We start from the raw sequence: 16,821 nt of genomic DNA on the forward strand, positions 1-16,821 counted from the left end.
TTTTTATCTCGTTCATTTCACTGATTCGAGTTTTTAATTATAAATTTTTACAGTAAAAAATTCTTAAAAAATATCATATTTAACTTTTTCTGTTACAGTGAAAAGTTCTCACAAAATATCACATCTTAACTCAAATTAAAAACTCAAATTTATAAAGTGAACGAGACCTTAAACTACGAATGAACTAAATTTTAATAAGAAAAATAAATTTTTTTTGATAAATTTCTTTATTAGTGTTAATTTTTAACTGTTAATTAATTAAAATTATATTTAATAAAAAATATGTAAAATAAATAATTTTTAATATAAATTTAATAATTAAAAAATAAAAAAAAATACTGCTACGATATTTTTTTCTAGCCTTCGTAGAGAAATTCCAAAGAAAAAAAAAAGAGTAAAAATCGAAAAAACTTGTTATTTGTTACTTTTTTTAAAAAGCACCTTGTTCCTTCAGGAAGGGGAAAAAAAATAACAGAGAACTAGACTTCTCCTTTCTGCTAGCTTCCCTTCGTCAGCAAGTCATTCCCAAAGAGTTCTAAAGCCTTTGCTCGCTTTTCCTCTTCTGATAACTACCTCATAAAGATCAGGCGCTAAATACCCACCAAAAATATTTATACCCAAATCCAAATCCAAAAACCCAAATCTTTTTCCCTCAAACTCCTCTTAATCCAATCCCCAGATCCTCTTTTGCCAACCCATAAATCTCACTTTCCTAATACAGTGAATCACTGAATCGAAACCGATCTCTTTGATTCGCAAAATCAAAGCCGATTTCTTCAAATATCGTTCGAAGATGACCCGAAGAAACAACCCTCCTTACACAAACCCAAAACCCTGCGAACACCTATCGGATTACAAGCTCAAACATGGTTTTAATGGCTACAAATCCCTCCAAAAGTTTATCAGGACCACCCCAAACGGAAGGACAAGCCTCGAAAATCCCAACACAAAGGTACCCACTTGCGATTCCTGTAATGGGTACCGGGGAAGATTCTATTTTTGTCTTGTTTGCTCCTCAATCTCTTGCTCAGATCACGTCCTTTTCCATAACCAATCTCGTAACGGCCATGACATCGCCGTCGACGTCGAAAGGGCCGAGCTTTTTTGTATTGTGTGCCGTGATCAGGTCTATGATCCTGATTTCGATAAGGCTGTGATGTCCAAACATAGAATTGATATGCCGAATGTTGAGAGTGATGGGAAGAGTATTGGGGAGAGGCTTTGTAAGAGGAAGAAATCGGGTTCGGGTTTTGGGGTTGTTGACCAGATGAGGGATTTGAAGGGTCCGAAAGAGTCGGCTTTGATGAGGGATCAAAGGGCTAAGTCGTGTTATCCGTTGGGTTTGAGGGGTTTGAACAACTTGGGCAACACTTGTTTCATGAATTCTGTGTTGCAGGCAATGTTGCACGCGCCGCCTTTGAGGAGTTACTTCTTGACCAATCAGCATAACCGCGAAACTTGCCGGAAGAGATCGGTGGACCGCCTTTGTTTGCCCTGTGACATTGATGGTATTTTCTCGGCTGTGTTTTCGGGTGATCGGCCTCCTTATAGTCCTGCTCAATTCCTTTACAGGTCTGCATTACGGCATATCTGCCCAGTTGGTAATTTTTTTTTTTAAATAAAAACTGTGTAAGGCAATTATTGGATGGTAGCTGCAGTTTTGTTATTTTTCAAAGCTCTAGTAGAGGCCAGATTGTCTTCAAGTCTTTTAGTTGGGCTTCTTATATTATTTAGCCAATTTCAGAAAGACCTTCATATTCCGTAAGTTATATTTTGCTGAATAGGCCATCTATTTTGAATGTGTTCCCTAGATGATTCAGTAAATTTTACTAATTGACTTATTTATGCGTGTTGTAATGTGCTCCTATTCAATATTTGAGTATGGAGTTCACTCAATGCATAGATTCTCAGTCAAAATTCGCATGTCGGCACTGGAAACTTTTTAAATTTTCACACTTCCTTCTTCTTTGATTGAGTTATGTGGTGAAATTACTCTATAAATGACGAGATTTTGTTTTTACTTCAAGTTGGTGGCAGCATTCAGCTAATCTGGCTAGTTACGAGCAGCAGGATGCTCATGAATTCTTCATTTCCTTGTTAGATGGTATTCATGAGAAAGAGGGTAAAATAAGGAACCGGAATAGAGGTAATTAAATGCTGATATCTAATGTTTTAGGCTGCTGTGCTGCGTCATGCTCTGAGACGCCACAGGCATGACCACGTTTCTTGCAATGTTCAAGTCAGGGACCACTCGTGAAAGCAAATTGAAGAATTTGAGATTCTCTGTTGTTGATGCTAATCGAGAAGAATTAAGAATATAGTACTATTAAATGATTTTCTATTGCATCTGGAAGAAGTTGGAAATTTTAAAAATGATTATACAGGGAGTCAATACCAGTAGATTTTAAGTTCTGGTTGAGGCATTTGTTATGGTTAGTGCTTGGAACTTTTTGTGTTCTACTCACGAAAAGTCCTCTTCCTTTTTCACAGAAAATGGAGATTGCCAGTGCATTGCTCATAGGGGTTTCTCAGGACTGTTGAGATCAGATGTTACATGTATGACCTGTGGATTCACTTCAACAACGTATGACCCTTATGTTGATATTTCACTCAACCTCGATACCAGCAATTATTCGATGACTGATGTAGCCAAGAAGCCCATTAAACCAAATGAAAGCAGCAGTATATCCACTCTTTTAGGTTGTTTGGACTTGTTTACAAGACCAGAGAAGTTGGGATCGGATCAGAAACTGTACTGTCAGAACTGCCAAGAACGTCAAGACTCATCAAAACAAATGTCCATCAGAAGGCTCCCGCTAGTTCTGTGTCTTCACATAAAACGATTTGAGCACTCGCTGATCAGTAAAATGTCGAGAAAGATCGATAGGTATCTGCATTTTCCTTTCTCATTGGACATGACACCGTATCTATCATCCTCAATAGTCAGAAACAGATTTGGAAACAGAATCTTTGCTTTTGAGGGCGATGAATCTGACATTTCCACAGAATTTGAGATTTTGGCAGTGGTCACTCATTCAGGAACACTAGAGTCTGGTCACTATGTGACTTATTTGCGCTTACGAAATCAATGGTACAAATGTGATGACGCTTGGATTACAGAGGTGGATGAGGAGATTGTGAGAGCTTCCCAGTGTTACATGATGTTTTATGTTCAGAAGATGCTTTATCACAAAGCGGACGAGAATATGAGTCACTTAACAACTTCCTCAAAGGAGGAGGCACTTCATCGGGTTGCTGGGTTCAGCTAAACAGAGTCCCAAACAAAATAGACTGAAAGTTGGCCGGTCGAAAAGGGCTTCTCACATGCATTTCACGGCTACAAACTGGATAAGCAAGTGAATGAGAGAACTTCCCCGTTCTTGAATAGACTGAATCATAATTCATATCCCATTTGTCATTAGTGGGATACAATGTGAGAGGCAACTTGGAACTGCAAAATTAATGAAGATCACAGTTCCAAAATGGAGGTATACTTATACAAATTCCAGATAATCTCATTGATCTGTTTATGGCTATCATTATGAATGGTTGCCAAAGGGGTTTTTCGCGAAAAGGTGTGACTAAACTTCCCCATACAAGATTCTCTCTCTTAATTCTTTGACCGCCATGTACAGCACAAATAATTATATTATCTCTCATCAAACTAAATAAGTCATTATTCTAATTTTGCATGTTCCACTCGGTGTTACTCATTGAGATTTCTATGGGCCATTAATATTTATTTATATTGATTTTGACTTGTTTATTGCAAGAGAATTTGTCGTGCCTTTTATTTTTCTTTGTCATCTTTGTACTCTCATTTCCGGCATATTTATGGAAGTTGGACACAAAAAGCTAATGTTTAAATTAGTGCCATTCTTTACATCTGAAGGTGCATTGTTGATTTGGAACTGTAGAAAGTAAGTTTAAATCCTTAACCAAAGTCTTGTCATTTTTCATTATTTGTCGCTGTTGAACGCGTTATTTGTTAAGTTACTGTCGTTTTCAGACTTATCAGCGTTTTCAATGTGTGCCGTAGTTTGTTGTCGCATGTCAGTTCTGTCGTTTATAATTTTTTGTCGTTTGTTCAAGTTCCTGCTTCTAGTTGTTGCCCTTGAGATGTTTTTGTGGTTTTTTTTTTTTTTTGCCTTGACATTTCTACAATTCTGAAGTTTATTTGTCGTTTGTACTGTGCATTTTATATTTTTTTAAAGCAATTATTCAATTAGGTGGGGAGCAATTGCAAATAATTTCAAGTTTAAAGGCTTCTCTTTTCTTTTGTATTTGCGGCCTGCCAAATATATTGCCGTTTCTCAAGTCATTGTCGCTTTTCATTAGTACGGTTGGTGTTGTCGTTTGTAAGATATTATCGTGTTTTTGCATCATGTTGTGGGTTGATCAGGTGTCGGTCATGTTTGTCCATGTCGTTTGTCAAAATAGTAATTATTGGTTGTCTTTGGGCCTGTTCGGTTCGTTAATTCGAGTTGAGATGTTATGTTATGTGAGAGTTTTTTACTGTAATAAAAAAGTTAGATGTGACTGTTTTTAAGAATTTTTTACTGTAGTAAAATTTGAATTCTAAACTCAAATTAGCGAAAAGAACGAGGACTTTGTTCGTTTCGTCAAGTCCCCGTCAAATTTATAAAATGCTTTTTTTTTTTTTTTTTTCATTCACGTGACTTCGATTATTTTTAACATTCCGAAACATGTACACTTAGTGCGGAAAAAGCATAAAAAATGTTAAATGGACGAGCTTAATCTCCACCAAGGCCAACGACTAGACACTGAAGAGGCGAAGAAAATCAACATGCAAGTCGACAAAGTCAAAGCCAAAGGGGACCTTCCTAGAAACCGTAATCCCCTTCACATATGTACTCGCCATTTTCAGGATATGGTTGAATAAAACTCTCACGTCCAACAATACTTCAACGTTAATAGTATTAGAATATTCAAAGTGGGAGGCATCAAAGTTTAATTTCCTTTAGAAAATTACAATATAGATCTCTAAAGTTTTCATGAGATATCACATTTGTGTATATTATATTATTCATGGACGGACGCCCACTCAAATTTTTTATTTTAAAAATCTTTTTTTATATATTATTACATTATATTAATACAGAAATAATCCTCACTAAAAATTTAAACATTTATCTTTATTCCTATTAAATTTTTGTTATAATTTTAGTCCTTACTGACATAAATTTCTAACTCGGTCATTTCTACTACTCAGTAAGCGTAATTTTTTGTTATAATTATTAGTCCTTATTAGTCCTTACTGACATAAATTTTTAATTTTTTGTCATAATTATTAGTCCTTACTGACATAAACCAGATCCTTACAAATGTCCCCACTCGGATGGCCCAGTAGAATTTAGCCCCTTTTAACTCTTCTTTTCTTTCAGAGTTTATCCCAAATGTTAATAATAGTCATAGATGGAATATATGAATTACCAAATATATATCATTTATCAACCAAAAGAAAAGTTTAGAAAAAAAAAAAAACCAAAAGAAAAGAATATACTGTGTAGCACCATGAGAAATTTGTTACGAGAAAAAACAACTCGATACATATACATATATATATATATATATTTTTTTTTTTTTTCTTTATGCTTTTCGACCATTTGAAACAGAATTTTGAACCTTTTAATGTAAAATTTTGTACGTTTTGGTAGTAGAAGAGAAGCTTCATATTATTTTTATATATTTGCCAAAATAAGAATCTTCCTCATCCGAAAAAAAAAAAACAATTATATTTAGAGAAATTTATCACTTAACCCTTCTTGTGTTTTTTTTTTTTTTCCTTAAAATAGATGGCTCCAATAAATATGAGCTGTTTACGGGTTTTACAGTTTGTGTTTTGATTGGTCAACTTTCAGACTTGTAGTAGGCGCAACTGCCCTTCAGCTGCCCTCGAGAGTTATCCAGCTCCGGATTAATACTCACCTTCATCCATTTAATCTCTTTACAACGATCTTCCCAAAACAATCATAATGTGACATAGTTTAGTAGTTAGAAAATGCAAAACAAAACAAAGAGAAAGGAAGAAAGATCCTTCTTATTTTTCAATTTTCTCTCTGGAGATTTGGTCAAACAAGTTCTTCAGAACAACAAGAACCCCAAGTTCAAAACCTTAATTTTAGGCCACACATATTTGTCAAGATCAACGACCACCAACAGATCGGTGATGGTGGAAGAGGAGGATCTTGAACTCGAATCCTTTGGAAACAACAACAACAACAACAACATTGATCACAAGAATCTCGTCGACAAAAATGGCGTCGGAAAAGGTTGTCGTGAGTGTTGCTTGGGTCCGGTCGTTTGGTTCAGAATGCTGGCGTCCGAAATGCATTGGAGCTTCGTGTTGGGAGTGGTTGTCGTTTACGGAATAAGCCAGGGATTGGGCGGAGCTCTTGCTCGTGTGGGGACAGAGTATTACATGAAAGATGTTCAGAAGGTTCAGCCTTCTGAGGCCCAGATTTATGCCGGAATTACTTCCATTCCGTGGATTGTTAAGCCTCTCTGGGGTCTTCTCACCGATGTTCTCCCGATTTTCGGGTATCGAAGACGGCCTTATTTCCTCTTAGCTGGTAAATTATTGATCTCTTTACTTGAATAATTCTGTGGATGGATCTTTTCTTAAAATTAATTGATGGGTCTTTATGGAAAGAGGGAGACTTTAATTGTCAAGTTACAGAGATTTTTTCCTAATGGTTAAGAAAGTTTTTATTTGAAGTAGATAGATTCTTTATTTATTCCTTCTTTTTTTCCTTTTTCATGTATTGATGTAAATTGGTAAGGAATGGATTCTTCGGTTTCGCTTTATGTTGTCATTTTGTGCTTTAACGTGGTAAGCTGAACATCCCTATATTAGTGGTTAGTTATTTATGTCACGGATTAAACCCAAATCCTTTCCTACTGAGAGATAATATAAATAGAAAGAGAGAAAAAATAATATGCAAGATTTATAGTGGTTCACCCTAAACGGCATCACTATGTTCACTTTTAGCTGTTGCGGAATTTTCAATGATGGCGAAAAAAATATTACAAAAGAGACGGCGACCCCTGTTATTTTGAGATCATATTTAGTAGTCAGAGTTTGCCTTGATTGAACTAGAGGCTCTGACGGTAATTAGGCTCTACATGCTCAACAGGTTAATGTGCTACATTTGACATATGCTAAATGAGGAGAGAAAATTCATTTATGCGGACTCTGTAGACTGGAGTGTCATGAAAACTTGATAGCTGTGAAGCAAGTCTTTGATTTTGAGACTCAATAGCTTTTATGGAGGGAAGAACTATATCGTTCCAATCACTATAATAGTACATGTTAGACGGTATAGGAACTTCTTGTTCTCACAAAATGACGAGGTCATGCACTCGAATATTGTATTGAATATTTGTAAGAAATGCCAAGGCACGAATTGCCTGGACGAATAACCTGATAGGTAAAATTGAGTAAGTATTCTCTTTCAAACTATCTGAGCCTGGTCATATTGGATTGATTTATTGGTACACGCATTTCCACTTGTCCTTTTACTCCGTTTTTTACCAGTGCAAACATCTACAACGATGAACCCTAGTAAAATCTATTACTGCTGCTTTGCATTTGAAATTACTAGAACAAAAAATGAGAGTCCACTTAACCAGGCATAAGTCTCTGCAGATAATTTATAAGTTAATTTGTGACAAGAAGACCTGCATGTTTGAGCCTTTTAATGGGTTGATGCGATTTGAGATTTGTTGGACATAAAAAAGTTGTCTCGTCAAATACTTCTCCTTTTTGTTAACTCCAGGTTCGCTTGGTGTCATCTCCATGCTCATGTTGGCAGTGCATGAAAAGCTGCATCTCGTTTTAGCGCTTTTGTTTTTAACAGCTGGGAGTGCTGGGGTAGCAATAGCAGATGTGACTATTGATGCCTGCGTGGCACAGAACAGTATTAGTCATCCTTCACTGGCAGCTGATATGCAAAGCTTGTGCGCCTTGAGTTCCTCCATCGGCGCGCTAGTTGGATTCTCTATAAGCGGTATCTTTGTCCATCTTATAGGTCCCAAGGTTAGCTTCTATACGATGCTGTTTTGCATTCATAGATACCTCATTTTGAAATTACGATTTTTTTTTAAGAGCTTTCATCTCCTTTGTAGGGCGTGTATGGCTTGTTGACAATCCCAGCTGGGCTTGTCTTTACAGTTGGGATTGTGCTTAATGAACCTCATACACCTAATTTCCCGTATAATCAGGTATTCTTGAACTCCTGTTGATTTTGAGTTCCGGGTTTCGGCAAGCTCATAGTTTAATGTTCCACACTGGACTCAGGTGAGTCAGAAGTTTTTCAATGCTGGGAGCGCTATGTGGACAACACTGAAGTCCCCAAGCGTTTGGAGGCCATGTTTATATATGTACTCGTCCCTTGCATTAAGCTTGAATATCCTTGAGGGAATGTTTTACTGGTATACAGACGCAAAGGATGGTCCATCTTTCTCTCAGGTATGAAAAACTTATGTGATGCTTATTTTTGGCCAGGACTTGGGATAAATAAGTTGTAGCATATAAAAAAAGTCTAAGATTCCATTTTCTTGTGTTTCAATTTGAATTTCAACATTTACATAGTTTAGTGTTATCATGGATTTAGTTTAAATACCTTAAGTGTTCTAAATAAAATCTTCTCATATTCAGCTTTTATTAAATTCAGAGCAACTCTTCATTGCTATTGAAAAGTAATTACTACTTACTCATTGGCGTTATGCAGGAGAATGTTGGTTTTATATTTTCCATTGGTTCAGTTGGCGCCCTACTAGGGGCCTTGCTCTACCAAAATGTTTTGAAGGACCATCCTTTCAGAGACTTGCTTTTCTGGACACAGTTACTCTATGGTTTATCAGGAATGCTAGATTTGATGCTGGTTTTGCGGATGAATTTGAAATTCAGCATACCCGATTATTTCTTTGTGGTGATTGATGAAAGTGTTTCACAAATGATCGGAAGGCTCAAATGGATGCCTCTTCTCGTGCTCAGCTCAAAGCTTTGTCCCTCAGGCATTGAAGGAACTTTCTTTGCTCTGCTCATGTCGATTGATAACGTTGGAATTCTCTCAGCCTCATGGGGAGGAGGTCTCCTGCTTCATGTGTTGAAGGTTACTCGGACGCAGTTTGATAACCTTTGGCTCGCGATTTTGATCCGAAACATATTAAGAATCAGCCCTCTTGGTCTGCTGTTTTTGGTTCCTAGAGCTGACCCCAACTCTTCCATTCTTCCCACTGAAATCTTGAGCACAGAAGAGGAGACTGATACACAGGAGGCAAAGAATGTTGAATTGGTCTCTCTTGTAAACAATGTTGACAATCCTAGATAACCAAAACAGGAAAAAGAAAAAAAGTACATTTACCTGAAAACCATTTTCAGATTATAGTATACCAACAGATTGGAAACACCAAGGTAAAAGTCAAACTGCTTGAAGTTGAGACTGAAGGAATTCTGCGGATGGATGTTACGTGCCTAGAATTGTTACACCATCATTATCTCAAATACACCATTTTTTTTTCATTTCAGTACAATAATATACACGTCCAATAGATAATAGAGAATATTGCTTGCATGATTTTTCTTCTTGCCTGATGTTTGATATATGTATACTAAATAATGCGAAGTTTTATATATTTCTCTCTAGTCAAGGTAAAATAGCTGATTGAGTTAATCTTATTGGGCAATGTTTTAAGGTTTTTGGCACAATTGCCCCTGAACTTGTTGTGGTTCAGTAACTTACTCCCTAAACTCTTAATTTTGGGAAGTTACCTTCCGAACTTGTAAATTTATTGTAATGTGCCCAATTTTAACTAAATTTGCTCAAATTTTTTTATTAGATTTAAGGGATTAAAAAGTTGAGATGTTGAAAGATTTGTGTTACATTTAAATTGGAATGTTGAAATTTTTAGCTGAATGTGCTTTTTTGACACTAATTTAACACAATGGTCGTCAAAATGAGGCATATTGCAATAACTTTATAAGTTGAAGGGGCAACTTGTCAAAATTAAAAATTTGGGAGGCAATTTGTTAAATCATGACAAGTTTAGGGGGCAAATGTGTTAAAAATCCCGATGCTTTAACAAACAAGGAAACTTGTCACCGGCATGCCAAGCTTTTGGGACAATACCAGAGAAACACCCTCAACTTTGCAAAAAACGACTAGCTACGCTTCTGTAAGGGGGAAGACTAGCTGTTTGAGTGGAATCAGTCGTTTGTTGGCTCGGGACTGGATGGAGCTCCACTGCAAAATGCAGTTCATGGGGCTTGTTAAGCTCCGGCATTGGCGCATCAAGCTGAAGAACCTTAATCACTTCCCCTGCCTTTGGCCTCTCCCTTTCGTTTGGGTTAGTGCACCACAATCCTACCTTCAACAAGGCATCCATTTGGTTCGGATTGAACTCCATATCCAATCTCTCATCAGCCGCTTCCCTGATGTTCCCTCCAAGGTGAAGCTCCCAAACCCGCTTCATCAGCGTCACATGATACTCCCCTTCCTGATAAACACTCCTCTTCCCACAGGCGATCTCCAAAGCTACAACTCCAAAGCTGTACATGTCCGATTCTTTACAGACTCTTCCTACGCTCACGTACTCCGGTGCCAGGTAACCAATCGTCCCCACCACTGGCGTCATCCGATCAGTTCGCAGCTGGGGGTCCACTAGTTTGGCCACCCCGAAATCGCCGCGCTTGGTGCTGAAATCCGTGTCCAACAGTACATTCGCGGGCTTGATGTCTCTGTGAAGAACGCACTGCTCTGCTTCTTCGTGTAGATAGTTAAGAGCGAGGCTAAGCCTAGTGCTATCTTGTACCTTACATCCCACGGCAGAGTCTTTCTGTCGCCGAAAAGGTGATTGTCAAGGCTACCATTAGGCATATAGTCATAAACAAGAAGGATCTCCTTTTGCTCTTGACACCAACCGACGAACTGCACAAGATTCCGATGCATAACGCGGCTTATCACCTTCACTTCGTTGAAGACGATTCTCTCCGAATGCTCCGATTCTCCGAAGATTCTCTTCACCGCAACTTGGCGGTCTAAATCTCTCAACGTTCCTTTGTAGACATGTCCCGACCCTCCTCGACCGAGCTTTCTATCCTCCGCGAAACCATTGGTTGTATTCACCAGTTCTTGGTAAGTAAATCTTTTCGGCAATGATAAACATCCGCTCTCTACATCTGTTTTAACCAAGAGTACCAGAGAATTTCTGTCCCTCCTCACGAACCTATAGATCACCATCAAAACGAGCATAACCAATATTACTAATACTTCCACCAAAATCAGTTTCCAATTCAGCATATTTTTCTTCTTCTTCTTCTTATTATTATTATTATTATTATTATCATCATTATTTCCAGTATCGTTCCTTTGGAATACCCAAATCCAAACTCGAATAGAATTCCCACGAACTGATTGTATGTTCTTCACTGTCCAGCCCCGTAGAAGAAGAAATCCCAACGGTAACCACCTCGGGAAGAAATTTCTTCAAATCAACAGCGTAAGAAACAAAACCCGGAGGATCAACGCTTCCCTCGTACGACCATGTCACGCTGAGATTCTTCGTCGTGGAGTCGTACGACACGCTCACATGAGCCGTCTTCCCGCTGTTGGAGGTGGCGTCCCAAGGGGCGTAAGCGAGCGAAGCAATGGAGTTAACGTTGATGGCGACATGCTGTCCTTCCGGGTCCCACGTGTCCGGCGGAGCGTTCTGGTAGGAATCAAACTCGACCATGACGATCTGGTTGCGGGACATGTCGGAGACGGTGGTCTCATTCAGGAGTCCGAAGTACGTGCCTGCTGAGTGAGGAGGGATGGGGTAGCCGACCGGGGCGAGGAAGAGGGCGAGGCCGTCGTCGGTCTTACCGTAAAAGATTTGGAGTCGGAAGGAGAAGCGGGTGGTGAAGTCGGCCACGGTTCCGTTGGAGGAGTCATAGAGGCGTAGCGGCTCCGACGACACCACACGCCCTACACGGTAATGGTCGAGCTTGGTTAGTTCGATGTCGCCGGTGGGCGATACCTTCGCGTCGCCTTCGAGGCGTACCAGTGTCGGGTTCGAGTCGAAGCGAGAGATGTTGAAGACTAGTGAGTGAGTAATGGTGGGGAGAAGATTAATGGCTAAAGTGAAGAGAATTTTGATAGAGAAGTGGTAGTTGTAGTTAGACATGTTTGTTTACAGTAAGGGAGGTTATAAGGTGGGCGAGATATTAATAAGGGAATATTGTGTCCTAAGTCCTAATTATCCGTTCAAATTAATTTATCAAACAGTGTTGTTAGCCATGAAACATTTTGTTGTTTGGAGAATCTTAGGGTCGGCGTTTTTTTTATTTTTTATGGGTCTATACTTTAAATAATCAGATTTGTAGTAAGTCCTATCAGTCCTGTGTATTTTTTTTTTAATTTTAATCAAATTTAATGTTCATAAATATACCAAATAACGCAACCGAAAGATAGCATGATAATAGAATCTTCTTAAAATTTGAGTTTATAACATTATTATTATAAAGAGATAATGTTGATTAATAGTTTGGTTAATTGCTCCTACCATCCAATTAACTTTCGACATCACTTTAAAAAACAATATTTACTTTACAAGGCATCTCTAATAATCGCTTTATATTATATTTGACAAGAAAAAGGCATAAAAAATGACATAGTTAATATGTTGTTCCATTTTTAACTCTAATGTATAATTCTATTATAATATTATATCTATTTTTTTATCTTAAATTTCAAAATTTTAGAACTTATAAATGGAAAATTTAGGACCAATAAGCATATGCAAAATTTGAAATTAAGTATCACATTATATCAAAACCGGTTTTTTTTTTAATTTAATAGAGTTAAATTCATGAGAGAGGTCTTTGAAATTTTTTTAGAATTAATCTATGTACTGAAAATTATTTTAACCCTAAACTCTTAAAATGTCTCAAATATAATCCATCAGTTAAAGACTTACAATTTTAAAAATAAATTCCCACTTCTTTTTTTGAAAAATAAATTCCCACTTTTAATGACGACAAAGGACAAAAATAAACTAATAACAAATAAAATTTATGAATATGTTCATAATTAGACTTTCTCAAAAAAAATAAAAAAGATTAATAATCTGTACATAATCAAGTTTATGATCTCAAAACTCAAAAAACACCATTCAAATAGAAAGTAATCATTTATTCTGATAGGGTGTTGTCTAAAAAGCATACAAGAGAAAATAAATACCACTAGAAAGCATAAAAGATACAATTTGTTAAAAGCATTGTACGATAATTTCAAATTTAACCCCCAAGACAAATAGGAGTTGTCTTACTTCAGTCTTATAATTCAAAATGACACAAAATTAACTCTGAACTTTTCATGTGTTGCAACTTTAGTACTTCGTCAATGCAACATCAACTTTTAACAAGTTTGATCACATGTGGGTCCCGACTAGTTGATAAAAGAAAATATGAGAGTGCGACAGTAATCCACGGGGTTGCAAGCAAAAGAAAAGACAACACTTAGGCTAGAGTGAGAAAAATTTGTAAAATTTTTAACAAGTTTCTTAAAGTTTTGAAGTCTATTTTGTTTAAATTTATATCATGCAGTCTAGTGATTCCTATGTATTTAAAATTGTAAAAAAAGTGACATTTTCTTAATAAAAGTATCAAAATTGCAACATATGAAAAGTTTGGGAGTCAATTTTATCTTATTTTGAATTGTAAGGGTCAAAATGAGATAATTCTTACTCTATCGGGGCTAAACTTGAAATCAAACTGAGAAAAAAAAATGCATGAACAACAAAAAAGTGCAATAAATTAGGAGATTGCCTATAATTTGATATTGAATTACAAGATTACCATTGCTTTCCATTCAAATTTTAACAGAACATTAACTAAGAGATTAAATTCGAGACATCTAAAGAACTTGGGATTTAAAATTAACATTTTTCGGTACAAGGACAACTTTTAGAGAGAGAAAAAATTCAGAAACCTCTTATAAATTTAACTTGATTTAATATTAAATATAACACTATTTTCCAAATAGATTTTTTACTACCTAAATATTAAATCTTAGCACAGACATAGAAATTTGGCATTAGATTGGAGATGTACTATACCATCAAAATCCATCAAAAACTATTTGAATAGACAAAAAGTAATGCATATACATTTGATAAAAAGTTTTGTTTCCAATCATTTACAAGTTTTTTTTTATTTATTTATAAAAATTTCAGAAAGTGAACGACTGATGTTAACGTACCTTCTCTAGAGTTGTTAAAGAGGCTCTTTAAATACAGACGTGAATGGCCGCTAAAAGCCAAACTGTTAGGCCTTATCTCACTGAATGTGCTAGCTTTAAAGATACGTGTGGGCGTGGTCCTGAACACTGTAAATCAAGTGCTAGATTTGCAAAAAGTTAGTGAGGGGTCTCAAGTGGATTCACCATTGAATGTAAATCATCACATTTAAGACTTTTTAAAGATAATTGCACAACACTCGAACCTTTAGGGTTCGTTTAGTTAGAGGATTCAAATCATGTGATTCGAATCATTTTTAATTTATGTGTATTTTTTGTGAGAGAAAATACTGTAGCGAATCACGAATCATGATTTGAATCAGGAAACGAATCCCTCTACCAAACACTCTCTTAATCATTATTATTAGGCCACCACAGTCCAATTCATTACAAGCTAGCTATTTTGAAAGTACGTCAAAATGTAACGGTAATATGATGTAATTCTATATCGGGATTTCAGCACAAATGACCACTTTTAAAGGAATTTTTTCATAAATGACTGCAATTTTGTAAAATTACATAAATAACATTTTTATTAAATTAGTGGTCAATCATTGATTGTGTGTGGATTAATTACTGATTAACTGTAGTTAATAATTGACTGACTCAGACTGTGAGTCAATCATTGATCGACTCTTGTAAACAAAACTGTCATTTTTATAAAATAAAAAAAGTTCAACCATACATGAAAAGAGGTGGTTAAAAAAAAAACAATTTAACTCATTTTCCTTTCTACTATTATATTTGCGCGTCCGTTGAACCAGCAATTACTCTTTTTTTATTATTATTTTAAACTTTCCTCGTTTGTCTCCTGCAATGCCAACTTGATTACAACGACCACCAAGGAAGGGACCCTGAGAAACCAAGAGACAAATAACATCAGACCAACTAAGAAACAAAGAGCACACAAGAAAGGAAGTAACTTCGACAAATGAAGTTCAAGCAAAAAAAAAAAAAAAAAACAAAGTTCGATAAATCAAATGATAGCACAACAGTAACTCCATGGGGGTAAAGATAAGAATATTCTTTGAACACAGTAATTTTGAGATCCCTAAGACCAGGACTAAGATCCAAAAATTCTTTTATAGGAACAACAAAGTTCACACGGTTAAGGCCTGTTTAGTTCACTAATTTCAGTTTTTAATTTGAGTTAAGATGTGATTTATGTGTGAACTTCTTACTGTAGCAAAAAAAAAAAGATGTGATTGTTTCTTTAAATTTTTTACTATAATAATAAATTTAAATTTTAAACTCAAATCGGTGAAATAAATGAGACTTTAGTTCCATGCTACATTTGCAACCAATCATCCCATGTTAGTGCAAGTAACGTACCATATATAAGAGAAAAATGAACAGGGAATATCTATTGATAGTCTTCAGAAGCTACCTTCAAGACTACTTCTAGAAGACTTGTATATGGTACTGTATAAAGAAAAATACATTATCTTTACATTTAAAAATTATCATCTAATAAAACTATATTAATTTGTTTGGGACACAAAACAAATTAAAATATTAAAAAACAGAGAGATTAATAAAACCATCAAACAAAAAAAAAGGAGGCGTTTCGAGACAAATGGAACAATCGAATCTTATCGATTAACTTTTGTCATGAAAAAGTAAAATTATATAATGAAACACCCGCCGAAGAAAATCCACAATATCAAAAACATCCCTAATAAATAGAGTATTCCTATTCAATTTTACGAGGTTAGAACTCGATATCCTCAGAGGTAAATCCTAATAAATAGAGTACTCCTATTATACCAACTTATTTACCAAGTTACTGGTGGGTAATTCATTGCTTACCTCAGAGGTAGTCTAACGTATTACTGACACTAACCTATTGCGTTATTAAAGGTAATCAGTCAACTTACCAAAAACATTTGGCTGCTGCCATGTTTTGATAGTACTCTACTAGAAGACTCAACAAAAAAAAAAAAAAATGACGACAATGAATTTGGTGAGCACATGTTGGAGTTGATCCGACAGGAGGACTTCATGATAACAGTTTCTCCGGGGAAAAGTCACACTCTCACCACGTCTAAAAACTAGTTACAGTTACGGTAGTGTGAGCTCGGACTGGGCGAGTACGTAGCAGGTTCACTCCTTTTGACTTTGTGAGCGCGCGCGCACGCGAGGCTCATTGTAGCGCGCAGCCAACCCTGCATTGGCTTACACTAGTTGTCAAAGGATCGAGTTGTTTGACATCCTCACCGGTGTCAGATCTCCATCATGCCGCAAGCGCCGCCACAGAGAGAGAGATAGAGGACCCAAGTTCTTATTCATGAAAAAATTAACTCAATCCAAGCATAAAAACTGTGTTATTCGTAGAGAGAAATTTAAGGTGTCTGCCTTAAATTCTAACACCTATTAATAGTACTAAGTAATTACAAATTAATTTGATAAAACCACATTAAAATGTAATGGGAAAGTCGGTAACTTACATAGCTTGATCACTCCTTTACAATGAAAAAAAAATATATAAATCTTTTAGTTGTTGTACAAATAAATAAATAAA

At 36.2% G+C, this 16,821-nt stretch overlaps 2 protein-coding genes and 1 pseudogene across 2 annotated transcripts; 2 read left to right on the forward strand and 1 right to left on the reverse strand.

Moving 5' to 3' along the window:
- Positions 1–447: 447 nt before the first annotated feature.
- LOC21408182 (ubiquitin carboxyl-terminal hydrolase 22) lies at positions 448–3,781 on the forward strand. The gene is made up of 3 exons (XM_010106210.2): positions 448–1,572; positions 2,028–2,146; positions 2,491–3,781. Exons 1-3 carry the CDS (start codon positions 794–796, stop codon positions 3,267–3,269), a joined length of 1,677 nt encoding a protein of 558 aa, XP_010104512.1. The 5' UTR covers positions 448–793; the 3' UTR covers positions 3,270–3,781.
- A 2,124-nt stretch (positions 3,782–5,905) lies between these two features.
- LOC21408183 (probable folate-biopterin transporter 2) lies at positions 5,906–9,662 on the forward strand. Its single transcript, XM_010106211.2, has 5 exons — positions 5,906–6,593; positions 7,800–8,059; positions 8,149–8,244; positions 8,321–8,491; positions 8,754–9,662. The coding sequence occupies exons 1-5, from the start codon at positions 6,023–6,025 to the stop codon at positions 9,354–9,356; spliced, it is 1,701 nt and encodes a 566-aa protein (XP_010104513.2). The 5' UTR covers positions 5,906–6,022; the 3' UTR covers positions 9,357–9,662.
- Positions 9,663–9,962: 300 nt separating this feature from the next.
- LOC21408184 lies at positions 9,963–11,793 on the reverse strand (annotated as a pseudogene).
- Between the last annotated feature and the right edge of the window lie 5,028 nt (positions 11,794–16,821).

This window comes from Morus notabilis, unplaced genomic scaffold, assembly GCF_000414095.1.
Source record: "Morus notabilis unplaced genomic scaffold, ASM41409v2 Scaffold485, whole genome shotgun sequence".
NCBI lineage: Eukaryota > Viridiplantae > Streptophyta > Magnoliopsida > Rosales > Moraceae > Morus > Morus notabilis.

Excerpts from the sequence above, each read along its gene's own strand:
- LOC21408182 (XM_010106210.2), top strand. The coding sequence starts at position 794 with ATGACCCGAAGAAACAACCCTCCTTACACAAACCCAAAACCCTGCGAA. Across the intron at positions 1,573-2,027 it reads CCTGCTCAATTCCTTTACAG|TTGGTGGCAGCATTCAGCTA; the intron begins GTCTGCATTACG and ends TTTTACTTCAAG. Across the intron at positions 2,147-2,490 it reads AATAAGGAACCGGAATAGAG|AAAATGGAGATTGCCAGTGC; the intron begins GTAATTAAATGC and ends CCTTTTTCACAG.
- LOC21408183 (XM_010106211.2), top strand. The coding sequence starts at position 6,023 with ATGCAAAACAAAACAAAGAGAAAGGAAGAAAGATCCTTCTTATTTTTC. Across the intron at positions 8,060-8,148 it reads TCCATCTTATAGGTCCCAAG|GGCGTGTATGGCTTGTTGAC; the intron begins GTTAGCTTCTAT and ends TCTCCTTTGTAG. Across the intron at positions 8,245-8,320 it reads CTAATTTCCCGTATAATCAG|GTGAGTCAGAAGTTTTTCAA; the intron begins GTATTCTTGAAC and ends CACTGGACTCAG.